Genomic DNA, 27,814 nt, shown 5'->3' on the forward strand with positions numbered 1-27,814 from the left:
AGTTACATTAAAAGAATGTGACTCTGCTTAGAGTAAAATTAACTCTACTTTTGCAAGGAGACTATTAACACCAAAAAATTTAACACTTTTGAATTTGCTGTGTAGTTTTTAGTTTGTTTTTAGTTTTAGCTATTTTAGGGGGATATCTGTGTGTGCAGGTGACTATTACTGTGCATAATTATTAGCAGTGTTGGGACTAACGCGTTATTAAGTAACGCGTTACAGTAACTACGTTATTATTGTGGTAACGAGCACGGTAACTAGTTATTATGCCAAAATCAGGAACGCGTTACTCGTTACTGGGATTTAGATAGGGTCGTTACTCGTTACTTCGTGTGGTGGCTATCGCGGAGCTTCCACAGATTCAGTAACATTAGCAAGTGGTGGAGGCCAGCAGGTGGATGAAGGAAAAGGGACGCAGAAGGAAAAGAGACCCCAGGCGGCCGCCGGTCCAAGTGTGAACTGAACTTCAGGTAAGAAGTTATGACCTGCAGTCTCTCTGGGTCAGATATAAACCAAGCTTAGGTGGAGTTTATTTTCGTTATTCTGACTTTTTCCGTACTGCGTGCTAGCTAGCATGACGGAGTTTCTATACAGCTGGGTGGGTGCTATGAAGTTAATGATGTTTAACTTTATTTTGTTCATAAGTTATTAGAGTTGCCAACCGTCCCGTCTGGTATTCAGAGAAAATATTACGCGTTTCTTATTGAGGTGAAAAGGAACAGTTTGTCCCGGACTTCAGCTACAATGAAAAAGGCACAAAGCTGGAGTTACTCTGTGTCTTTACGTTGCACAGCTGCCTCTTCTCTCATTCTCCCCCCTCCCTCTCCCGTTTCTACTTCAATCATGAAAACTGATCAGTGATCAGCTGATCGTCTTTTCTCTCTTGTGTGTTTATCGCCCACTTTGCGCCGAAAGAGGAAACCAGCGGATGTCGCGCTAAACAACAGCAGCACGTTTAAGCTTGATCAGCTGTTGTTAGAATTTATTTAATATTAATTTCTAGTATCAGCTGATGTTTGCTGGAGCCACAGCTGCAAAAAAGCTGCTGGTCATGATATGGTTTGGTTATGTGGTGAGAGGGAAACATGAAGATGAAACCAGGAGATGTCCTTACTGGATCATCAGAGCTGAACAGGTGATGGAGAAACAGGTTTACCTTTTAGGTGACATGAATGAGTTGAAGGGAAGTTATGAACTGTTTCTGAGAGACAAATAACCCCAGGATCCTTTTTTAGGTAGCTGACAGCTGGTAACTGTGCAGGTGCAGATCTAGCAAAGTGTGGCCAAGGGGGCATGTAGGGCATTAACAGGGAATGGGGGGCACAAAGAAATACTTTTCTTTCTTATTCTCATTTAAAATGTCTAGCTTTTAAAAAATAATTATCTGAATCTTACAACAAACGATTGATAGATTGATGCATATATACCATCAAAACAGTGTACATCACTGTCACAACAGTGTTTGTTTTCATTCAAAGGCTTTATGATTTTTCCTATAATGGTGGGCCAGTCTCTAGTCAAAATGCCCGGGATGATTTTTTTGTCCCAGTCCAGCTCTGTATGCAGCTCATCTGCAGTCTGGTGTTGCCTACATCTTCCTATTCGGAAGGCAGAATTTCAGAGTTCTGAGTACAATCGAAAGCACCACGACTGCAGTTTTTGTGTTGGATGTAAAAGGCGCAGATGACACTGTGACGTAGGCTAGAATCATGGCAGCGGTCAATGACGGTCCAGGCGTGGGATTTCTCTCGTGGAAATATGCACATTATCTTTTTCTTTCTATTGGTAGGTGGCACAGTGCACTTGTGGCAAGTAAGCAAGCTAGAAGACTGGCAAAGTTATGGAAGCAACACATTAACAAGAGAATTCTGAGTAAAACCAAAGTTACTTTCCCTAGTAACTAGTTACTTTGAAAGTAACGAGTAACTTGAAGTAACTGAGTTACTTTTGAGAGAAGTAACTAGTAATGTAACTAAGTTACTATTTTAAAGTAACTTACCCAACACTGATTATTAGGCAACTTAGCAAAAAACAAATATATACCCATTTCAATTATTTATTTTTACCAGTGAAACCAATATAACATCTCCACATTCACAAATATACATTTCTGACATTCAAAAACAAAACAAAAACAAATCAGCGACCAATATAGCCACCTTTCTTTGCAAGGACACTCAAAAGCCTGCCATCCATGGATTCTGTCAGTGTTTTGATCTGTTCACCATCAACATTGCGTGCAGCAGCAACCACAGCCTCCCAGACACTGTTCAGAGAGGTGTACTGTTTTCCCTCCTTGTAAATCTGACATTTGATGATGGACCACAGTTTCTCAATGGGGTTCAGATCAGGTGAACAAGGAGGCCATGTCATTAGTTTTTCTTCTTTTATACCCTTTCTTGCCAGCCACGCTGTGGAGTACTTGGATGCGTGTGATGGAGCATTGCCCTGCATGAAAATCATGTTTTTCTTGAAGGATGCAGACTTCTTCCTGTACCACTGCTTGAAGAAGGTGTCTTCCAGAAACTGGCAGTAGGACTGGGAGTTGAGCTTGACTCCATCCTCAACCCAAAAAGGCCCCACAAGCTCATCTTTGATGATACCAGCCCAAACCAGTACTCCACTTGCTGGCGTCTGAGTCGGACTGGAGCTCTCTGCCCTTTACCAATCCAGCCACGGGCCCATCCATCTGGCCCATCAAGACTCACTCTCATTTCATCAGTCCATAAAACCTTAGAAAAACCAGTCTTGAGATATTTCTTGGCCCAGTCTTGACGTTTCAGCTTGTGTGTCTTGTTCAGTGGTGGTCGTCTTTCAGCCTTTCTTACCTTGGCCATGTCTCTGAGTATTGCACACCTTGTGCTCTTGGGCACTCCAGTGATGTTGCAGCTCTGAAATATGGCCAAACTGGTGGCAAGTGACATCTTGGCAGCTGCATGCTTGACTTTTCTCAGTTCATGGGCAGTTATTTTGCGCCTTGGTTTTTCCACACGCTTCTTGCGACCCTGTTGACTATTTTGAATGAAACGCTTGATTTTTTGATGATCACGCTTCAGAAGCTTTGCAATTTTGAGACTGCTGCATCCCTCTGCAAGATATCTCACTATTTTTGACTTTTCTGAGCCCGTCAAGTCCTTCTTTTGACCCATTTTGCCAAAGGAAAGGAAGTTGCCTAATAATTATGCACACCTGATATAGGGTGTTGATGTCATTAGACCACACCCCTTCTCATTACAGAGATGCACATCACCTAATATGCTTAATTGGTAGTAGGCTTTCGAGCCTATACAGCTTGGAGTAAGACAACATGCATGAAGAGGATGATGTGGACAAAATACTCATTTGCCTAATAATTCTGCACTCCCTGTATGTGTGGCAAGGAACACAAAGCACTAAGTGGGATGGATATTTTTGGTTCAGCTGCTTTTTTGTCAACTTCTCTCCCATGATTACAAAGTGACATGAAAATAGTCATGTGGCATCACAAGTATTAAATTTAGAACACTTTTTCCAATTATAGATCCAGGTTTACACAAGTAGTGAAGCCTATTTATTTTTAGATTTTTCCTCTGTTCAATACCCATCTTCTTTCCCTCTTTACTTTTTTGTCCTTTTTGAGGGCCAGGCAGTGCATCAGAGGCAACCATTTCTACCTTTTCTCATCTTCTTCTTCCTCTTTTGTGTTCTTCTGCCAGAGTATCTGTATTGTATTGTAGAGAAGTTTAGAAAATTGATTTTTAGATAGTTCCCCGATTCCTTTCAATAACTTCCATTTCTGGACCGCGAGTGCTCAAGTATCAGGTCAAACATGGAGGTGTGTTACTGCACAGAGCTGAGACTGTGAAAATGAGGAACTGTCGGGGGCTTTTCATCCAGCTAAAGCTCAAAGCATAATATGGTGTGAATGTCTGCCATATTGGTTTTCATAAAGAATTTAACTGAATTCAGTCTTATCAAACTGGGAACACATGATCTTCATACCAAATCACATAAAAGTTATAATATGGATTTTTGTTTTTTAAAAGCTTTTCCCAGCCAAGCTGTCTAAGAAGCAAGACAGCTTTTGTCCTCTGCCAGTGCCAAACTTGGTAGATCTATCTAACAGACTCCAAGTGGTTCTTTCAAATGGAGAATCCTCTTCACACACTAAGGTTAATTATGGAGTTCCACAGGGTTCCATGCTGGGACCAGTTCTGATTACAGTTTACATGTTTTCTTTTATATATATACTATAAACATATTCATCATATTGTTAATAAAAAAATAAAAAAAAGAACAAAAATAAAATTAATGTTTACTCATTTCAAAAATGCACCCTGCGACAGACTGGCGACCTGTCCAGGGTGTACCCCGCCTCTCGCCCTATGACAGCTGGGATAGGCTCCAGCGCCCCCCGCGACCCTGAAAAGGACAAGCGGAAGCGAATGGATGGATGGATGGATGGATGGATGTTTTCTTTTTCCTCTAGGCAAGGCAAGGCAAGGCAAGGCAAGTTTATTTGTATAGCACAATTCAACAACAAGGTGATTCAAAGTGCTTTACAGAGACATTAGAAACAAGAACAAATAAAAAGCAGGATTTAAAATTGATTAAAACAAGCAAATAAACTAACTAACTAATTAACAAACAAACAAACAACAGTATATAAAATCAAAACAGATAAAATCAGAACAGTAGATAAAATCAGTAGTTAAATGTAAGTTTTGAAATTTAAGCTTAAAGTGTGGATTTGGTGCTTTATTCAAATGCAGCTGAGAACAGGTGAGTCTTCAACCTGGATTTAAATAAACTGAGTGTTTCAGCTGATCTGAGGCTTTCTGGGAGTTTGTTCCAGATATAAGGAGCATAAAAGCTGAATGCAGCTTCTCCGTGTCTGGTTCTGACTCTGGGAACTGATAAAAGACCGGATCCAGATGACCTGAGGGATCTGGATGGTTCATACTGGGTCAGGAGGTCATTGATGTATTTTGGTCCTAAACCATTCAGAGCTTTATAGGCCAGCATCAGAACTTTAAAGTCTATCCTCTGACGGACAGGCAGCCAGTGTAAGGACCTCAGAGCTGGACTGATGTGGTCCACTTTTTTGGTCTTAGTGAGGACTCGAGCAGCAGAGTTCTGAATGAGCTGTAGTTGTCTGACTGATTTTTTAGGTAGACCTGTAAAGATGCTGTTACAGTAATCAAGCCTACTAAAGATGAATGCATGGACTAGTTTTTCCAGGTCCTGTTGAGACATCAGATCTTTTATCCTTGATATATTCTTGAGGTGATAGTAAGCTGACTTTGTTATTGTCTTAATGTGTTTTTCTAAGTTTAGGTCTGCATCCATCACTACACCCAAATTTCTCGCCTGGTTTGTGGTTTTTAGATGTATAGATTGAAGTTCTCTGGTGACCTGTAATCGTTTTTCTTTGGCGCCAAAGACTATTACCTCAGTTTTGTTTTTGTTTAGCTGGAGAAAATTGTGGCACAACCAGTCATTGATTTCCTCAATGCATTTACCAAGAGCCTGTACAGGGCCTCGGTCTCCTGGTGACATTGTGATATATATTTGTGTGTCATCTGCATAGCTGTGATAGTTTATTTTGTTGTTGTTTATAATCTGTGCCAGTGGGAGCATGTAGATGTTAAACAGAAGGGGTCCCAAGATGGAACCTTGGGGAACTCCACATGTGATACTTGTCTGCTCAGATGTGAAGTTACCTATTGATACAAAGTATTTCCTGTTTTCTACGTATGTTTTGAACCAGTTTAGTACAGTTCCTGAAAGACCTGTCCAGTTCTCCAGTCGTTTGAGTAATATGTTGTGGTCAACTGTATCAAATGCTGCACTGAGATCCAGTAAAACTAGGACTGACATTTTTCCACTGTCTGTATTCAGACATATGTCATTAAACACTTTGGTCAGAGCGGTTTCAGTGCTGTGGTTCTGTCTAAAACCTGACTGGAAGGCATCGTAGCAGTTATTCTGTTTTAAGAAGTAACTGAGCTGTTGGGAAACTGCTTTTTCAATGATCTTACTTAAAAACGGGAGATTTGAGATCGGCCTGTAGTTGTTCATTTGTGTCTTGTCAAGATTGTCCTTTTTCAGTATAGGTTTGATTACAGCAGTTTTTAGTGATTCTGGAAACACACCTGATAATAAAGAAAAGTTGACGATCTGTAACAGGTCTGACTCTAAAGTCTTTGAGACCTTTTTGAAAAAACTTGTTGGCAGGACATCTAAACAGCAGGAGGAGGAGTTCAGTTGACCTAAGATGTCCTCCAGGTCTTTGCTGTTACAGTTTTTCTCAAATGCTAAAACACATGTCACAAACGTTACCACCAGGTCCCCCAATGTCTAAACACAACACCCTTCTCTAAAGCTACATAAACACAACCACACCTTCCCACTGCAAAACTCAAACTCCCACACCAAGAGAGCAGCTCGAAGCTGTCAAAACTGTAAACACTATACACAGCATTACACACTACAGCAAAACTATTGAAAACACAATGCCCAATTTGTGAGAAGGTTCTTTGTTTCATAACTGCCAATGCATATTTTAGAAACTATACAGTAACGGATCGTCGTAGATCTCTGCAGAGGATTAGGCATTTAGATTTGTGAGTTTCATATGAGTAGTATAAATCTATAGAAAATCCTGCATGTACGTACACTACTGTAACACAACTCAATGCAAAAACAGAATCTATTGCACACAACAGTAATCTTGAAAACATGAACAGGGTGTGAAGTTTTTTTATTTACGTTACAGTTTTTCTCAAATGCTAAAACACATGTCACAAACGTTACCACCAGGTCCCCCAATGTCCAAACACAACACCCTTCTCTAAAGCTACATAAACACAACCACACCTTCCCACTGCAAAACTCAAACTCCCACACCAAGAGAGCAGCTCGAAGCTGTCAAAACTATAAACACTATACACAGCATTACACACTACAGCAAAACAATTGAAAACACAATGCTCAATTTGTGAGAAGGTTCTTTGTTTCATAACTGCCAATGCATATTTTAGAAACTATACAGTAACGGATCGTCGTAGATCCCTGCAGAGGATTAGGCATTTAGATTTGTGAGTTTCATATGAGTAGTATAAATCTATAGAAAATCCTGCATGTACGTACACTACTGTAACACAACTCAATGCAAAAACAGAATCTATTGCACACAACAGTAATCTTGAAAACATGAACAGGGTGTGAAGTTTTTTTATTTACGTTATTCACACCACAATCACTGTGCGGCATCATGTCGCTGAGCTGTTGCTCGCATCTCGTCCGTAATGATGGTACGAGGTTGTCTTGCTCTCCCTCCTGGACCTTCTCCTCTCCCATGTTGGCCTTCTCCTCTTCCTCGTTGGTCGCTCCTCTTCCTCCTCTCATTTGAACTCCTCTTCCTCATTGGCCTGCTCCTCTTCTTCCAGGGCCAGCTCTTCTCCCTCCTCTGCATCAAATTCCTCTTCCCCTGACTCTGCCTTCATCCATTGTGTTTGTTTGGAACCTTCAGCATACTGTGCACTCTGAACTTGCTTTTACATGTGGGTACAGCATTAGCAACAAGTGTCTTCAATTTTGAGTCATTGTGTGTAGTGAATGACGCCAGGTGTGTTCCCTGTGTTCAAAGATTGGTGACTGTGGCAAGCATTTTGCATCACATGGGCTTTCATTTGAGGATATGAGCAGAGTTGTTTTGCAACATGTGTTTTAGCAAGGAAAAATGTGTTTAGATTTATGAGTACAGAGGGTTGTGTTTTGTGAATTGTGTCTTCATGTGACATGTGTTTATGGTACTGGAATATGGTGGCTACATTTAGTAAATGTGTTTAGACTACTGGTCATTTGGGTTACAGGATTGGCTTTTGTGTTTTAACATTTGAGAAAAACTGTATTCACACCACACACATCACAATCACTGTGCGGCATCATGTCGCTGAGCTGTTGCTCGCATCTCGTCCGTAATGATGGTGCGAGGTTGTCTTGCTCTCCCTCCTGGACCTTCTCCTCTCCCATGTTGGCCTTCTCCTCTTCCTCGTTGGTCGCTCCTCTTCCTCCTCTCATTTGAACTCCTCTTCCTCATTGGCCTGCTCCTCTTCTTCCAGGGCCAGCTCTTCTCCCTCCTCTGCATCAAATTCCTCTTCCCCTGACTCTGCCTTCATCCATTGTGTTTGTTTGGAACCTTCAGCATACTGTGCACTCTGAACTTGCTTTTACATGTGGGTACAGCATTAGCAACAAGTGTCTTCAATTTTGAGTCATTGTGTGTAGTGAATGACGCCAGGTGTGTTCCCTGTGTTCAAAGATTGGTGACTGTGGCAAGCATTTTGCATCACATGGGCTTTCATTTGAGGATATGAGCAGAGTTGTTTTGCAACATGTGTTTTAGCAAGGAAAAATGTGTTTAGATTTATGAGTACAGAGGGTTGTGTTTTGTGAATTGTGTCTTCATGTGACATGTGTTTATGGTACTGGAATATGGTGGCTACATTTAGTAAATGTGTTTAGACTACTGGTCATTTGGGTTACAGGATTGGCTTTTGTGTTTTAACATTTGAGAAAAACTGTATTCACACCACACACATCACAATCACTGTGCGGCATCATGTCGCTGAGCTGTTGCTCGCATCTCGTCCGTAATGATGGTGCGAGGTTGTCTTGCTCTCCCTCCTGGACCTTCTCCTCTCCCATGTTGGCCTTCTCCTCTTCCTCGTTGGTCGCTCCTCTTCCTCCTCTCATTTGAACTCCTCTTCCTCATTGGCCTGCTCCTCTTCTTCCAGGGCCAGCTCTTCTCCCTCCTCTGCATCAAATTCCTCTTCCCCTGACTCTGCCTTCATCCATTGTGTTTGTTTGGACTCTTCAGCATACTGTGCACTCTGAACTTGCTTTTACATGTGGGTACAGCATTAGCAACAAGTGTCTTCAATTTTGAGTCATTGTGTGTAGTGAATGACGCCAGGTGTGTTCCCTGTGTTCAAAGATTGGTGACTGTGGCAAGCATTTTGCATCACATGGGCTTTCATTTGAGAATATGAGCAGAGTTGTTTTGCAACATGTGTTTTAGCAAGGAAAAATGTGTTTAGATTTATGAGTACAGAGGGTTGTGTTTTGTGAATTGTGTCTTCATGTGACATGTGTTTATGGTACTGGAATATGGTGGCTACATTTAGTAAATGTGTTTAGACTACTGGTCATTTGGGTTACAGGATTGGCTTTTGTGTTTTAACATTTGAGAAAAACTGTAATAGGTTGAAACTGTTTCATGGTGTTTAAACAGTTTTTTGGTGGACACAGTACATATCCTGGATCTGCTGTTGATGTACCAATTGCTTGTCTAATTTTTTGGATTTTTTCAGTGAAGAATTTGGCAAAGTCATTGCAGGCCATGGTCGAATGAAGTTCAGCTGCCACTGACACAGGAGGGTTTGTTAGCCTGTCAACTGTAGAAAATAAGACCTGAGCATTATGGCTGTTTTTAGTGATGATGTCAGAGAAGTAGGACCTCCTTGCATTCCTCAGTTGTAAATTATAATTGTGAAGTTTCTCTTTATAAATGTCATAATGAACCTGGAGGTTTGTTTTTCTCCATCTGCGCTCAGCTTTCCTACACTCTCTTTTTTCATTTTTCACCAGTGTGGAGTTTCTCCATGGAGACTTTTTCCTTCCAGAGATAACCTTCACCTTAATGGGAGCAATAGTGTCTAGGCATTATCATTAGAAGGCATAGCATACATCCACACTGGTATTCAAATGATACCCAGCTTTATCTATCCATGAAGCCAGATAATACACACCGATAGTTAAACTAAATGGTTTAAAATGGTTTAAAGGCAAAAAGACCCTATTTGAGGAAGCACAAAGAAATTGCAGCATGTGTTGGTATTAGCCTTAAAAATAGTTCTGGTACCAGAGGTTCCAGGGCTGAGTCTTCATTGATATATGAGTCTTTTTTTCCTTTAAGCTTGACTCAGTGCAGTCCTTCACACGCTTTGGTTTCTGTCACTTCCACAGTCACATTAACATCACCCTAAAAATTATTTTTTCCATTGTACTTTGTGAGATTTTGTTTTATTCAACTCCCATTGTGTTTTATGTGCTTTTGCAGCTTTTTTCTATTTCTGGGTGTTTTCTGAAGTTGCAGTGCTTTTGACCTCTCAGGGTCACCGTACAGATTATAGTCAGAAAGCATATCACATGGTTATTAGATTTTGAAACCGTCGAAAAAGGAAACCAAACAGGAAGCGTGATCATATATCAAACATTGTTTTTATGTGCTGACACTAAACTGAATATATATATATTGTTGCCTGAAGTTTTTTTTTTCTTGAAAGCCTCATTTGACTACCAAATCAGTGCTTACAGCGCTTTAACTATAATTATACTGTACATATTTACATGGAGTTCATAGCTAAGCTGAACTGCTTGGCTGCCTATGGCTGCTTGTAGCTATATTTCTGTTTTGTTCTTTTATTCTTTCACTCTTTACCCTCCTGTTTCTCCTGCTGCCACTTGTTTTCACGTGTAGGTATCGGTCAGGGTGTGCCAGTGGTGGCACTGATCGTAGAAGGGGGTCCTAATGTGATCTCTATAGTGCTGGAGTACCTCAGGGACACTCCTCCAGTTCCTGTGGTGGTGTGCGACGGCAGCGGCAGAGCCTCTGACATCTTGGCCTTCGGACATAAATACTCAGAGGAGGGAGGGTAGGCACTCACATGTACACATTTTACAGGAGTGGAACGGCAAGCATGAATAGCGTATGAAAAAATTGGATGCACTGTAGATGTCAAGGGATTGTTTTAGATCAAAATATCTTTGAATATTTATGTGAGTTTGTATGCAGAAACTTGGGGAAAAAAATGAAACTTGCTTTAATAAAACACAAATGTGAGAATTTGTATTTCAACAAAGACTCAAGAGATTTGGTAGCTAAGAGTTCCAGTCAGCCTTGGTTTAACCTTCTGATATAATTTGCCTGTTTTCCTGTCACTCTGGCCCCGTTCTTGATACTCTCTTTTCTTTTTCCACACCTTTCTGCCTCTGCAGCATAATTAATGAGTCTCTAAGAGACCAGTTGCTGGTGACCATTCAGAAGACTTTCACCTACAGCCGCTCACAGGCTCAACATCTGTTCATCATTCTCATGGAGTGCATGAAGAAGAAGGAACTGGTGAGTCACTCCTTCTCAAACACTCCTTATGCATTTGCACATATACATTGTGGTAAACACATTGATGCAGAGCTGCAAATGCATATGTGCAGATGGAGGAAATGCAAGCTGATGAACAAAATATACATGATACATTAAAGCACAAGCAACCTGACACAGAAACACACAACATTCAGATACACTATTAAACAATTTATAACATAGTTATCACTATTCACCTCTGTAAAGATGCCCCAAAATGAACAAATATGGATTTGTCTAATGAAATGTTTACATCTTGAAACTGAAGCACTTATTTCTCCATCTTTTATGTATGTAAATCATGTAATGTCAAGTCAATGTAAATGTATTCAGATGACTTTCAGGACCAAATGGCCTTCAACTTGAGAATCTGTGCCCCCTTTTAAAGCATTCCACCAGAACAAATGTCTTGTGAAGGAATGCAGTCACACACATCCTTTACTCCTGGGAAGGAGTCCCAGTCCCTTTGAGAGCAGTCACATGACGCAAAGGTCTTATTAATGCTGTTAAATACTGTCTGTGGAGTAGGAATGTCTATCTGTGTGTATCTGTATATAATTATGTCTACACATCTACTAATGAAAAGTCATTTGCACTGCTCAATTCTTTAGCAAAAATAGAGAAAATTTGCATAACTTTCTGAAATGTGTTAACAGTGAACATTATTGAATGTTCCTGAAAAACCCAACCTAAATGTTCCTAATGAAAAGAAATGACACCACTGGGCAGCCTATTACATACACTGCAGTTTTGCAGGTTTGATAAGACATGCTGCGAGTAAAAGTGTACCACAATGTTACACCCAATCTACATGCACTCCTGCACAACCTTACACTCACTTTACAGCATAACACTGCAATATATTCACTCTGATACAAAAACACCCAGCAGCAGTACTAAGTCATTTGCTACTTGGTTGCTTTTGCCCCAATTTGGTTTAAACATAGTTCACTAGATGCTTTGTAAGGAAGGGAGTGTTTGCCAGATCAGTGATTTTTGGGACTGCTGGCAGATCGTGGCATTTTGCCTTTTAATTTGTAATCAGTATCATGCACACACACACTTTTCTTTACTTTAGTAAAATGCTTGAGCTTGAATCCAACACATATTTTGTGATTCAGTCAGTGTAATAATTACATTAAGTCAAAATCTATAGATATAGTACATGCACACACATAGTATACATGTAGCATTTTTGCAGGCAGCTCAGCTTTGGTCATGGCTGTGCAGCGTGTAAGTGGATTGATTACACTCTCAATGGGGTTCCAGTGGCTGACTGATCCTCAAATTAATAGATCCTCTGAACATAGTATACAAAAGCAGAACAATGACATGTGAATCATTCAGCAGGAGCAACTGTAAGGCCCAGATAATCCAACGCAGCCTCTCCCCGAACTCACAAAACTGTTATAAAAAGGGCATCTTTGCAGTGCTGTCAGTCCACAAACAGGACAGTCATTGTGATCTCCACACTACTGGATGACTTAAACATTTATATAGCAGCTGTCAGTTCACCAGATGCACAGGTTAGTCCAGATCAAAGCATTTCACAGGTTATTGACAAACTAGTAATTAAAGCTTGAAACCAATCTAATAAAAGAATGAAAGAAAATAAGAGCGCAAGAATAATTAATTTTATTTATGCTCTCACACACAATAAAACAATCCCTCAATAAAAAAATAAAAAAATAAAAAAAATCATAAAGTGAATATAAAAATAACTGAAAATGTGAATTAAAGGATTTCAAGGTAAAAAAAATAAAAAATATATTACCAGAAATAATTAATAATAATAATTCTAATAATTCTAAAAATATATATAAATAAAATTAAATAAGCAAATTGAATGAGGTAAGTAATTTCTATAAACCACACTAAAAAGCCAGCATAAAGAGGTACTTTTGTTTTTTAAAGACTTCCAGCTGCTCTCAGATCCTCTGGCACACTGGCTTGGGGCAAAAAAAAATATGCTTGATAGGTTTGTAGCTTGAACCCATCCGCTGGAACGTTGAAGACAATATAATTACACTGCTAAGCAAGACACAAATAGGCAAAGTTCTTCATGTTACTCGTGCACGGGAGAGACCGGACAGAGTGCCGTTCCTTCACTTGACCCCAGTTGCTCTCGTCCGTTCTCCCGTACCACTGTTCTTTTATTGAGGTTACATGAATATGCATAAGTTCATTAACATATGACGTCTACATACACACAAAGAGTACCTTGCCTGTGTGTGTGTGTGTGTGTGTGTGTGTGTGTGTGTGTGTGTGTGTGTGTGTGTGTGTGTGTGTGGACTGCTGATCAAAGGGTCAAACATCCTTGGTCAGGAAGAGGGTAGCCTCCCCCTCCCCCTAGATGGTTCATCCTAGATAACACGGTGAGGAAGTCCTGCAGTTCATCTAAACAAAGAGCACTTAGACTAGAACAGACGCAACTACGTTAATCCTACCATAAAACAATAAGACACGGTATGACCTCTCATGCTCCCAAAGTGCTGTCTAATACACACAAAGTTTGCAGACTATCAAGGATCAAAACCTCTACCAATCTACAACTAATTACAAAACTCTAAGCATATATAAGTAAATATTTCTAAGCATAAATGACAATCAACAATACAAATCTAACATTTCCCCCCTTTTTGACCTTTATGCTTGAAAAGTTCCCAGGTATGAATACCTCATGTCTGACAGTTTCAATGCAAACATTTTTATACTCAGCATACGTCAAATCACCCTAAATTACTGAAAAGGTACACAGTTCAACAAATGTATTAGCAGTTATCCCATTCCTCATTGATCTCATCTCATGGCAAACTGCATCCTATGAGCAAACAAAGAAATTGTTAATTTAATAGTGAAAATAAGAAGATAATATTTTCAAAAACATCCCAGCTTGGTGATGCTTCCTCCGGGTGTGCACATCACATGTCTCTCTGCAGAGTGGTTTAAGCTCTGCAGGGCGTCATGAATGTCTCTTCCAGTTGTTTCCATCACTGTCCATAGGACCAGAGTCCAAATGTATGTAGAATAGACATTCAAACATACCAGTTGGTTTTGTTGTTCGTCAACATGGGTCTCAGCTATTTCCAAGCTGCAGACTTCTCAGCACTCTAGTTTTATGGCCTCCCATCACCTCACTTCAGGCCTTCATCCTGCGAGGGGGATATTTATGACTCCTTCATTGTCCACGCTCTGCAGAGAAACACCTCTGTGGAAAGGGTGCAGGGTTCAGTTGTCTTACTGCTGTTATGATCCCAGCAGCCTTCAGAGTGTCATCGTATGCACAGTATAGTGGCACAGCATTAGGTGATGTTCATAGGAAACTGCTGTTATCACCACCATAGCTTCTGGTTCCTGTGCTTTTCACAGAATCATGACGTCATCCTCGAACTCCTTCTGCGCTGTCGATGGAGCTTGGCACGCTCCCCTCATCCCTCGAGTTTTCATGTTCCAACGCTGCTGAAGGTTTAAGGCAGAGCACGTCGTACACCTTAGTTGTCTTCCTCAGCGTCAATATTGAATCTTTCATTTTATTTAAAATCTCCTGGAAGCTCAGTAGCACAGCTCTCTGTGTCCTGTCTGCTGTGCTGAAGATGATCTCTGATCCTCCTGAAGCCTCTCTCCTGGCCTCAGCTCCCATCTTGTGGACGATCCTCTCCTCTATTTTGCAGGCAGTTTCATGGTCCTTGCTGTGGCTCCAAGGTCTGATCTCATGATGGGCCCCAACCAGCTTGACCTTTGACCTCAACCACTGCCTGGTCCTGTCAGCTATGCGCTTCTCACTGGGCCTCTGAAGATTTCTCAGGAGATTACTGCTGCACCTGTATTTCCTTGCTAGGAAGACAAACTATTTGGAGAGTATGTCAACAATCATCAAACCACATTCTTTAGTTCAGTGAACTTCACTTATAGGCCATCAAAGCCTCATCTGAACATGGGTGCACCACTTGCATAGGTTTAATATTTGTAAATAAAATGGCTAATCACACAAATCACTGCAACAATAATAGTAAACATTGTTTAATGTTAATCCTTGCACTCCACCTCTTGACGCATGGACATTCCCATGCGTCAACTCACCAAACCTGGATTCCAGTCTTAAAGAAAAAGATTAGCTAGATCATGTCCCAGGCAACAGCAGGGCACCTCCTCCGGAGTAGCTCCGTAACCCTGCAATAAAAGATGTTAGCGTGTGTTGCATATTAAGTTTGCTTAACACCTGGCTCCCCCAGGAGCCTGCATACACACCATCACGGCCTGGAAAGCAAAATCTGGAAGTAAAATCAAACTTCATACCTGTAAACAATTGTATCATAAGAACAATAAGCATTCAACATCAGCAAGACAAGTGTCATGTGCAGGTTTTCTCAAATCAGTAAACTACAATTATTTTCATAAGTCGCCTCAGACATGGATCATCCCATGTACTCAGGCAACATTAATGTAATCAGTGACTTCTCGTAAGCAAAGTCACTCCACTCATATATTATTTATGGGCTCAAGAGTGGCCAGCAAATGAGCCCATATTAACTATTCCATAACACCGCATCTCTTATTTGTTTGTCTCATGTCACTTGTCCGCTTCTGCTGAATCTTGTACATGCAGTCTCAAAAAACAAACATTAGCAACACACATTGATTATCCTGGTGGGCAGGCGTCGGCCATCCACATTCCAGAGGTGCCATAAAACACCATAAAGTTAACACTCGCTGTGGAAAAAGTAACACTGGTCTCATCACAGTATGTCTCAAACTATATTAATTTCTCCATCAACATATAGCCTGTAACTACAGTTTTCTTCACACATAAACCCAGAAATCTTGTAGTAGAGAAACATTAGCCAGTATTCCTATAAATCACATGATCAAACACATGAAGAACCGTAATGCTGTAAAAACGAAAATGCAAATGTTAGCGCTTGCGCAGGCGTATGCATACTTTGTCACAGTTATCTCTGTGAGCACACAAGCTAGTGAATGACACACACATAGTAAATTCACAGACACAGAAAATGGCATTTAAAAGATTAAATCATCATGCAACCTCGAATGTTGCTGTCATCTTTCTGCTCCTGTAACAAAAACACATAAAATCATCCACCCTTTTGTCCTGTCTAGGTGGAGGTTAAACTTGAGTCGTGGTCAAGTCCTGTCAGCTTTTACCAGTCAGTCAGTTTGTTTTTATTCTATTTCCATTCATTCATTCATTCATTCTTTCTTTCTTTGCTGATAGTGGAACCTATCGTCGCATTTAGTTTCCACTCTCAGCAAAATGACGTCATTTCAAAAAGAAAAAGAAGAACTTTAGTTTGGATTACATCGCTGAATCCTTTTGGACTGGGACTGTCATTTAATAATTGTCCCAAATAAGTGGCTTTCTCCAGAGTCCATTTAAATGTGGAGAACTCACTTGGCACAATTTTCTCGACGACGTGTAGCGCTTTTAATTCCCGACGTGCAGATCTGCTTAAAGAACAGAGATTATCGAACAAAACTTTCAGTGCACTGTGAAAGTATCAAAATAAAAAGGCCTTGTTAAGTCATGACACAAACTCCTCATCTCAGGAGGGTAAATCATACCATTAGCATGGTTCATCATACCATCATACTAATCGGCAGGCTCAACTTCACAACAAAAGAAAAATCATCAGCTAGATTCACTCCAAATCAACCATCAGCTGCACAAAACAACATAACCTTAATGCCTTATTAGCTATGAGTTTAATCCCCAGGTCTGTGCTCTTCACTCATTTAGGTCACAGATCTATTTTATTCAATTTTCCTTTTCCCTTCATCATAAAACATGTGACATGCTGTCATGCACTTCACAAAACAGTCTGTTCTGACGTATTCAGAGTTGTGTATCTAAATACAGGATTCACTCGCACATCAAAGCAGGAAACTCAGTGTTTTAGAGTCTCCACTCAACACACAACAACTCCAACACATCTCATTCACTCATACTAGAATTCAGTCACCTTTCATTAATCTAAAACCGATCAACTAATTTGCATATCAGCTATTAATCCACTAAGTTGACAGGACGACAGAAAAGCATGTTCAAAATAGTATCACAAAAGACAATTTCCCTCATACAGTAAATTTAGTAGTAAACTTGTGCTGCATCAATCAAGCAGGAAGCTTCTCCCAATTTACTATATTAACACTAAATTTATTATCTGATCACTAGTTGGTCAAACCAGAATCTTTTTTCCCACAAAAGTTTAAACTGTTGTCCTGCAACCTAGAGAGTCAATTTTTTGCATTGGATACATTCAGTATTTAATAACAAGTGTCTGCTAAATTGACACTAATTTAACACTGATGAAAGATAACAAGCTAATTTTCATTACATGTGTTTGTGTTATTAGGCAGGTCTAATGCATGTCTGTGGAGCTGCATCTCCAGCAGAGCATGTTCTTAAAGCTGCCTTTCCTACACACTTCTCTGCTATTATTTAATCATTTCTTAACTAATGTGCTATGAGTCTTCATGAGTCATTTTGTGTTTGGAATTGTTAGTAGGGTTAATGCATGTTCTGCTTGTGTGTGTGTGATTTTGTATATGTTTCTATTTTCGCAATGTTTCAGACTCCGTCTCAATTTTCCAACTTAAGCAGTCAGTTTTCTTTTCCCCAGGTTTGCTAACCCAAATTTTGATTTCCCACATTAAATAATTCCTATGTGTTCTCACCTAGTCTTCTCACTCTGTTGTCCTCTCACTCTTTTGTCCTCTCCCACTTCAACAGTCCAAACAGCCGGCAGTTCTCCTTCAGCTTTGTCCTGTGTTCCACTGTCTCTTCTTGCCATTTTACTCCACAGGTGGCAAATGTCAAACTCCAACTGTTCAGTTCTCCTCAAACGTTTTCTTCACATGCACAGTGAAGTCACAGCCTGTTGTAAACACAGTGCCATCCATCCGATCAGTCAGGATGATGGGTTTGCTCTTCTTCTCTGATACTGTTTGTCCACATTGCTGCTGCTTTGCTGGGACTCTTTGCTCAGGACTTGCTGCTGTCTCTTTATCATGTTATTGCTTTGGAGCTGCATTCCTTGTCTTCAGGGAGGGGTGAGAGCTTGCTTGCTTGTGAGGTTGAGAGACACATGGCGCTGTAAATAAGTCAGCCAGAAACTTGGCCTGCATGTTTCCAATGATGTTGAAATATAACTTTCTTCCGACTGCTGCATGTGGAAAATTGATTCAGGTCTGCTTTTCACCTGAAAGTGACAAACTAAGACATTTTCATTATTATCATCGCTGCTTAATCAACACACATCTCTCTCTCTGTTTTTGTGAACAATCCTTTCTTAAAAGCAAAAAATAAAATCGTGGTTGTTTTTGGCTGATCAACACAAAACCTTTTCCCTATGATTTTTCTTTTTCACTCTTTTTTTTTCCTTTTTTTTCGTTACAATAGCTGGTGACCTGCAGAATCACCGCTCTCACTCACAATCAAAGGCAATTACTTTTACACAGCGCACAAAAACACTGTGACGTCAGACACATTCACACTCACTTTGTGATCTGCGTAAATAAATCACATGACTGATGATATGTGCCATGGTGATCCATAAATATGATCACCAGTTTATTTAATTATTATTAACCCAACAAAACAAATAAACAAAAACATGATGCTGATGCTACACACACGAGTCAAGGTGCAGGAAAACTGCTCACGGGAACGCTGCACACTCATAGCTCTGTTTCCCTCTCTTTGAGTAGTTCTCAGACAGCTCTTGATCTGATAATGTGTAGCCTGCTCATCAGCTCAGAAGAAAAAAAAAACTGCAACGCAACATCACACAGTAGTTGCTCTGCCCACAGCGGCAAAGTCTTACACTTTCATATTCAACACAGCTTCTCCATCATGTACTTTTAGATGTTTCATACAGGGTTCAGCATATTAGTTGTTTTCACAGGTGTGCTCCATATCTCAACAATGGCTCATAACAAGACGACAGTCTTTCACACAGGTCAAGTGCCTCTATGCACTTCATTAGTTTAAATATTTACCTATATCACTTCACCTCACATGTCATTGTACTGAATTTAAGCAACCACAAGTTTAATGTAGGTTACTTTTAACAACTATCCACCTAAATTAAATCTATGGTCTGGCACACAGGCTGTTGTCGATCAGGGCAAGCTAAAGAATAAACATTGTGTCAGCAAGGGGTGGGGGGAAAGCCATTCACCAGAGCATATCTTAAGTGCTGTGGACTGGCCTTCTCCACACGCTCTTCAAGGCTGGTGTGTTTTCTGAAAACTTCTAACATTTTAATCTCCTCCATTTTTAAGCCTGCGATTAACCGCACGGCTCAGGTCCGCGTGAAACCCGCGTGACCGCGCTCGCGTGAACCCGCGCAGCTGTGGAGCCGTCGCTCCCTCTCTTTTTTACATAAATACTTTGTGCTGCCAGGAGCAAAGTCCAGCACAAACGTCTTTCTCCCTCTAACTCACTCTTGGTTGCTTAGAAACCCATGATAACAACAACAGTCGGTGTCACAGACCACATGTTCTGCTCCGCACACACCCACACAACAACAGCGACGACGACAACAACGAAAACAACACAAAATAGGCCTAATCCGGACTCACACCGGACCGCTCGGGACCCTGACCCAGTTGTGGGACGCTCACCCACTCGCGCGACAAAACCCAATGAAGGGACGCTCGGGACACACACCCAGGGCGATTTCAAAACCGGACACTCACCGGACGCATGGGCCCTTGGGCGATTTTACCAAAACCTCTTTTTCGGGACACTAACCCAGTTATCGCTCCACAAAGCAGCGAACTTCTCAACGCCTCACAAAATGGCGGAGACTGCACAACGACACGGTTATAGAGTCGGCCTCTTCAAACTTACTTGGCGTTGCTTAGCGTGTAATATCAGCTTCGAATCCCGCCGATCGCCATTCATCGAGGAGAAAGATAGACCGCGAATCCACAGGAACTTCCTGGCTGACGTCAGTCTTTCAGCGTGTCCCTCCTCCCCTCGGTGAATGCGATTCCAGGGCTCCGGCTCGGAGGACCAATTAATGATAGGTTTGTAGCTTGAACCCATCCGCTGGAACGTTGAAGACAATATAATTACACTGCTAAGCAAGACACAAATAGGCAAAGTTCTTCATGTTACTCGTGCACGGGAGAGACCGGACAGAGTGCCGTTCCTTCACTTGACCCCAGTTGCTCTCGTCCGTTCTCCCGTACCACTGTTCTTTTATTGAGGTTACATGAATATGCATAAGTTCATTAACATATGACGTCTACATACACACAAAGAGTACCTTGCCTGTGTGTGTGTGTGTGTGTGTGTGTGTGTGTGTGTGTGTGTGTGTGTGTGTGTGTGTGTGTGTGTGTGGACTGCTGATCAAAGGGTCAAACATCCTTGGTCAGGAAGAGGGTAGCCTCCCCCTCCCCCTAGATGGTTCATCCTAGATAACACGGTGAGGAAGTCCTGCAGTTCATCTAAACAAAGAGCACTTAGACTAGAACAGACGCAACTACGTTAATCCTACCATAAAACAATAAGACACGGTATGACCTCTCATGCTCCCAAAGTGCTGTCTAATACACACAAAGTTTGCAGACTATCAAGGATCAAAACCTCTACCAATCTACAACTAATTACAAAACTCTAAGCATATATAAGTAAATATTTCTAAGCATAAATGACAATCAACAATACAAATCTAACAATGCTAAAAGCTGTCTCGCTGAAGGTTTTTCTTCTGCACTTTGGAACAACTGAAGGACTTGTGCCAGAGGACATTAAGAGTCATACTGCTTCAGACTAAGTATACGAGCCATAAATACTGAAGCAATTCCACGAATTTCTTTAAACCAAGTTAAAGAATTTTAAAATAATACAGAAACTGACAGGCAACCAAAGTAAGGTCTTAAAGTGTTCTGTCTTTAAACACTTGACTGCAGAGTTTCTGAATCACCTGCAGTCAAGTTATAACAGCATTTGGGTTTAGCAGAACATTCCAGTCCTGTTTGATATACACACATCCATAAGTTTCTCTGTGTCACTTAGATAGAAAATATTTATGAGCTAATAAAAGGAAGATTAGGAAAGAGACCCTACACAAGATCTAAGTTATAGATTTTTGTTTCCTGCTTGTTGGCTTGGGGCAAGTCCAGGAGAATTCTTTTTTTTTTTACTTGTTTCACTCTCTGAACTTAAGAACCTATAAATAAACATTTATTTTGGTTCACTTTTATCCAACTTGAGCTTTAATGAGTTTGATGATATCTGGACAAAAATATATAAAACACAATTTGAAATGCAACCAATTGGTCGTCATCAGATGCAGGGGTAATAAACCTTCTGTGTAAACCTGTGCGTGTAACTGATGCATCTTTAGGCTTAATGGAAGAAAAAACTAAACCGAAAGACATAATCATCCTTGGCTTGTAATCTTAACAGTGCAATTCAACATTTATTAAGGACATAAAAGTTTGATTAAAAAAGTTGACTTTTGTATTTCCCAGCAATTTCTGCATCTCTCATAAAAGTGTCGTTTTTGTAGCCCATCTGCCATACAGAGAGTATCAAAGGTGTTTTTTTGAAAGGAGAGAAATGGATATGGTTATCTCTCTGCTGCCTATTACCTTTCTGTTTCTCTTACTGTGATGATTTTACCACCCTCCTAACTTGCCAAACTAATAGGCATCACATGAGCTTCCCCTCCACTCGCGCTCACAGCATGTCTCTGTAGAATACATTTCAGGCTGCATTTTTCAGCTGCTTTCTTCACGAGTATATGACAGAACAGATGCTTCCCTATTTCTGCCCAGCTGCCTATAAAGACATCGTAATAGTTCACGTTCACTTGCTGTAACCACTAACCTAAAGTGTATTTTTAGCTCTCCGGGCTTTTCTTCACCATGTGTTTTACAAATACAGTATAATTATTGTGTTGTGTGTTTTGAGCTCTGCCAAACACAACCGATCTGCAGCTCAGTAATATACCTCCAGCTATACATCCAGCTTTTCCACTAACCTGCTTCTTATGTGATGCTTTGAGTATAGACTGAAAACTCTTAACTTTATTGTACCTTTAATAATGAGTTTTGACACCTCAGTATATATCAATAAAAAGGTGTTTTGACAACCATTAGAAGGATCCAGGTTTTTCCAAGAGCAGCTACATAAGAAGAAACCACCCCCACTAACTTCTGATGATGCACACCCAGGTATTTGTTCTGTAAGCAGGCTTGAAATGTGATAGAAACCGTTCACTTTTCTAAGGAAATATTTGAAACTCAAATTTTCTTTTCTAGCCATATGCAAACTGCACAAAAACCACTCACTTGATAACGATAGAAAGATAGAAAGCTGTGGTACATCTCTCCTTAAAGATCTGTCTGTATGTGAACTCTGCAGAACCACAAACTATTACAATTACTATTTACCAAGTGCACTAAGTATAATATAATGTGGTATTACGGTGATTATTCAGCACCCATAGAATTAGGTAGTATCCAACACCCACGGGAGTAGTCAGATCACACAACAAGCTTGTCGTCATATCCGAAGCAGTAGCGAGTTAATCCTGAGTCTTTGCACTGGTCTGAAAGGGGCAAGTGTGGAAGAGAAAGACAAAGAACAATTGTGAGTCTATATGGCTCTCTGTCAGAAGGCCTTTGCTTTGATTTTTGACTCTGTGGCAGAGACACCCAAGTAGAAAAGATCTAGACCGCAGGTGACTGGCTGTGTGTGTGTGTACTGAAGAGGTCTAGTGAAGAGAAACAGGAAGACCAAAGAAAGGCTGTGTCTTATTTTGCTTTACCTTATTTCCAGCATGTTGGTTTATTTATGTGGACAGTTTGTGCTTCAGTCATTTTCTTGTTGGCTTTCTTTTGTTTATTGCACTTAATGTTTTTTACACTGCATGAAGAGGGCCTAAAGTACACACTTTTTCAAGACATTTTTGCCACGCTGGAATGAAGACAAGGTAGTTTAGGGGTAAAGTTAATCGGTGACTAATATGCACCTTTTGAGTTAGATGTAAATTGCTCTCACATGAAATTTATTGCATACACTCACCAGCCACTTCCTTTAGTTGCGTCTTGTTTGTATTGGGTTGGATACGCTTTTGCTTTCAGACCTGTTTTAAATCTTCATGACATAGATTCAACAATCTGCTGGGAGGACGCCTCAGCGTGGACTCAACTCGAAAGTGGACTTTCTGGTCCACGTTGAGATGATGGCATCTCACTGTTGCTGCAGATGTGGGATATGTAGAAGCCATTTGAATGCAGTGAACTCACTATCATGTTCAAGAGACCAGTTTAAAGTTTTTTGGGCCTTATAGCATGGCACCTCATAATGCTAGAAGTAGCCATCAGAAAGGTACACTTTGGCCATAAAGGGATGCATGTGGTCAGCAACAACACTCAGGCTGACTGTGGTGTTTGAACAAAGCTCAGTTGGTACTAAGAAGCCAAACGTATGCTGAGAAAATATCCCCCATACCCTCAGGCCACCAGCATCTGTGTGATCTATACAAGGCAGGGTGGATCCCTGGTTTCGTGTTTCCTGTTTCCATTTCCTGTTCTTAACTGACAGGAGTGGCACATGTGTGGTCTTCTGCTACTGTGGGCCCTTCTTCACTTGTGCATTCCGATTCTGCATACCTTGGTTGTTGCAAGTGATCTTTGAGTGATCCTTGACTTCCTATCAGGTCAAAGCAGTCTGGCCATTATCTCTGACCTCTGATCAACATGTCAGTTTTGCTCAGAGAACATCTGCTCACTGGATATTTTCTCTTTCTCACACCCTTGTCTGTAAACCCTAGAGATGGAGGTGTGGGAAAATCCCAGTAGATCAGCAGTTTCTGAAACACTCAGGCCAGCCTATCTTGCACTAACAACCATACCATGTTCAAAGTCACTTAAATCATCATTCTTCCCATTCCAAACCTGAGTTTGAACTTCAGCAGGTTATTTTGACCATATCTATATGTCTACATGCATTAAACTGCTGGCATTGGCTGATTAGCTATTAGCATTAATGAGCAGTTGAACAGGTGTAGCTAATGAAGTTTGCTGGTGAGTGCATAATAAATGCATTGACAGACGTCAAGCCATATCTCACTTTTTAACGTGTCTTGGTGAAGAACAAGATTTAGATAGGTGGGGGGTCCTTAATATATATCACTGCAGCGTAGTTGCATGAAAGGATTCACCTCAGACTTCCCAAATTTATCTTTATTGTAACTCACACTGCTGTTAGTGCTTTACAACCCACAGGCTTTTTAAAATGTCATTATTCTGGACAGAATAACTGGACAGAATTAATCTCTGCCTTTGAAATAAAATGAGGGTCAGGCCTGTCTGCTGGGTGGTTTTCTGGGGGACTTATTTCCTATAAGACTTAGAGACATTTGGGATTGGTCAACATCTGTCCAGCATTTCAGATGAATTAGGAAGCCTTTCAGGCATTTATATCAAGCTAACAAATGCTCATCAGTTATAACCGCTATCACCCGTTTTCTCTTCCTCCCTGTCCTGCATGTAGCACTCTGCAGTAATAGTAGAGCTGGTAAGCTCTGAGAGAAACTGTAGCATAACCATAAATAACTGCAAAATAGCTCTTAAGGGCACTTAAATGTGGGAAATACATCAAATGCTTTAATTGTTTATTTATGCATTTTTTTTTCTGTTGTTGATCTTGGTTGATGATAAATATCTCACACCTGTGACTTTAGTGACATGAACACATGACAGGACATAGTGCTGAGCCACCCATAAAGTGGTGTTTCTTGCTTTCATGGCACCAATCAGAAGAGATTTAAGGCTGAAGCACAAAAAAGAGTTTATATTAAACTGCCAACTACATATTTTTTACTTATTATTGCTGTTCTGTATCATTAATCTTTTTATCATCAGTGTCATTATTTTCTTATGTATTATATTAAATTCTCTATCAGATGAACATTAAAACCACCTGCCTTATGAAGTCTAGGTGAACCAACAGTGCTTTGGACATCACATCCCACAGTAACATCCACATGAATGGCAGAACCCTGGGATTCCCAGCAGATCATTGCATTGTAACGGGATGATGGGACTAGACACTGACTGTGTCAGTTGGGTTAATGTTGTGTGATTGGTGTGATTACTGCACCCCCCCCCCCCCCCCCCCCCCACACACACACACACACACACCCCAGCCCACTTGGCTCTCAGAGTATGTCCAAGCTTTGTATAAATAAAAGTAAAACCATCTCTGTTTCTTTAATTCGGATTAAATATTGAGGAGGAACCACCAGCCCACAATGTTCCTCCACAGTCCTGACAAGAGATACTAAGAAAGAGTAGGAGGAAAATGAGAGCAAACGAGCGACTTAAATAGACCATGAGAGAGAGGGAGAGAGCAAGTGGGAGGGAACATGGTAGGGACAGATGGAGGGAAAGAGGAGGGGATGTAGGGAGGGATGAGGCAGGGGGGGAAATGGTTTGGCTATATAGCAAATGGGAAATGAGGTACGCAGAGAGTTTGAGGCACAAACAGAGGGAGACAATTCCTTGGTTCATTATCAGCAGGGCAGTTTATCAGTTTAAAATTTCATGAGTAGAGAAACTTATTTCCCTCGTTCCTCTGTTTCTCGCTGTACTGAAAGCTATTGGTTTATGGTTTCTCCCAGAAAGAAAGAAATACACATGTAAATAATTTATGGTTAAAATTCATCCAGATGAAACCATTAGCAGAGTTTTGTCAGACTTGAACTTTTACCATTGTTATTGCATGAGCCGCAGAAGACGATTCAGAAACCCGTGATTGTGTGTTTGGCCAGTGTCAGCAGGATCTTTGCCTGTTAAATGAAGATGAATGTTTTGCAATCAGCTCAGCTCGCTGGAGTATGAAGAGCTGTTTTCTGATCCTCAGGGTATGCAGCATAGCACCTCTGAAGATGCAAGAATCCTGCCTGTTCCTCTTTAATTTCACATATCAATCTTCAATTTGCCAACACAACATCTCGCTCCTTCTGGCTTCCATTTGCTTCACGCACGCTTCCTCTTTCCTGCCGCCTTTTCTCTCAATCCCTGCCTCCACTTGTCTCCCTCTTCTTGTCATTAATGCGTCTTTTCTTAGTTCCTCTATTCTTGTCAAAAGACAGCTGGAATCCACAACAGATGGGTGAATTTATGCCTTGAGTGGAAGAGCAAAAATATTGAAACTGTGTCTACCACTGTGCTAAAGTTGTTTGCTCCCAGTAAGTACTCAAGAGCGTCTTTCAGTGTATGAGGTGAGAAAAAGGAAAAGCTGCCTGTTTACTTTCGCTCACATTTATTGATGACTCTCTGTGGGATTGCTGAGATTAAAGCAGCCTTGCATTGTCTCAGAGGATATGTAGCTCAGCTTCTGAGCAGCAGTTTCCCAGCCATAGCAGGTAGCTCATATGCACGGGGTCACCTTGGGGATGTAATTGGAGGGAGTGACGAGGGATGAGGCAGTGGGCAAAGGATGAAGGGGCAGCATGCCAGTGAGAGGCTGCTGTAAGATTAGTGATTGACAAAAAGATGCTGGGTGGAAGAGAGAGCAGAAGCTATAATCATCGTTCATCTACCACATTATCTTTCATTGTAGTCCTGAAGGAATTTGACCAAGAGTCATGTGTGTGTGTGTGTCAGGGAGTGATTGTAGGGGAATTCTTCAACCCACTAATGATAACTACAGGGTATAATGGACAAAAAGCCAGATTGGTTGAAATTAGACACGCACCCAAACACACCCTTAACAGCTGTAGATCTAGCTGCCCTCTCTGCCTTCAGATATTCTTTCCCTTTTGTCAGTATGAGCAGTTCTTTCTGTAAATCATGTTGTCAGAAGGTCACACATTTCACATACGCCATTTGACTTTTTCAAGCCTCTACACAGGAGCACAGATGAGACTAATCAGTCTCTTAAACTCATAGTCATGCACGCACACTTGGAAAGACTTTAACATGGGATCTACAGATGGCTCCCTAAATGTGTTGTCAGTGTCTATTAGAGTGCAGGCAATGAGTCTGGCATTGTGGCAAATGATGCTCAAGCCACTGGCCACACTATGAAAATGCACACAGGTGCACTGTAACTCCAGGAAGCTAATGAAATTACGCTCTGCACCAGCGACTCACTGGTATCAAGAAGATCTCAATCGATACCTTTACATCTCATTACACTTCTATTTCACCTCCGGAAAGACCCCATGATTAGATGGGCACATGACCACCACATGCACATGAGCATGCACGCACCTAAAAGCTACCCTTATTAGCAATTAGTTTTTGTTCAAATGAGCAAAGAGCCAATATAAACAGATAATGTAAAATATCAATGTGGACTTGAATTACTTGTGTTCACTTAGTGTGAAAGCGGGAACGAGATATAGAGGGATAAAGAGGAGGGTTAGCCTACAACATTGCAGCATTGCCCAAGGGATGCAGCGGCAACAGCAGCAGCAAAGACTGCGGATTCCTGGAGCCCCACGAAATGAAGGCATTTGGGGTGGGGGTGTAGATGGGAAAGAAGATGTGCTGCGGGGAGGGAGGTGGGAGGAGATGGATGGCTGGTTGTAAGGGATTAGAGGAATAGCTCATCAAGCATTCAGAACACGGATT

At 41.0% G+C, this 27,814-nt stretch overlaps 1 protein-coding gene across 2 annotated transcripts in view; it reads left to right on the plus strand.

Annotated features, from left to right (window-relative positions):
* Nucleotides 1-27,814, plus strand: part of trpm3 (transient receptor potential cation channel, subfamily M, member 3) — a 165,778-nt gene that overhangs the window by 107,712 nt on the left and 30,252 nt on the right. For both annotated transcript variants that reach the window (XM_085367211.1, XM_085367212.1), the window contains exons 7-8: nucleotides 10,529-10,703; nucleotides 11,047-11,170. In XM_085367211.1, the coding sequence (XP_085223337.1) occupies nucleotides 10,529-10,703; nucleotides 11,047-11,170 (299 nt within the window). The remainder of the gene's footprint in view (nucleotides 1-10,528; nucleotides 10,704-11,046; nucleotides 11,171-27,814) is intronic.

The sequence above is a fragment of the Diplotaxodon limnothrissa genome, linkage group LG12, assembly GCF_057381915.1.
Source record: "Diplotaxodon limnothrissa isolate DT_005_m linkage group LG12, D_limnothrissa_male_GT1.1, whole genome shotgun sequence".
NCBI classification, from domain to species: Eukaryota; Metazoa; Chordata; class Actinopteri; order Cichliformes; family Cichlidae; genus Diplotaxodon; species Diplotaxodon limnothrissa.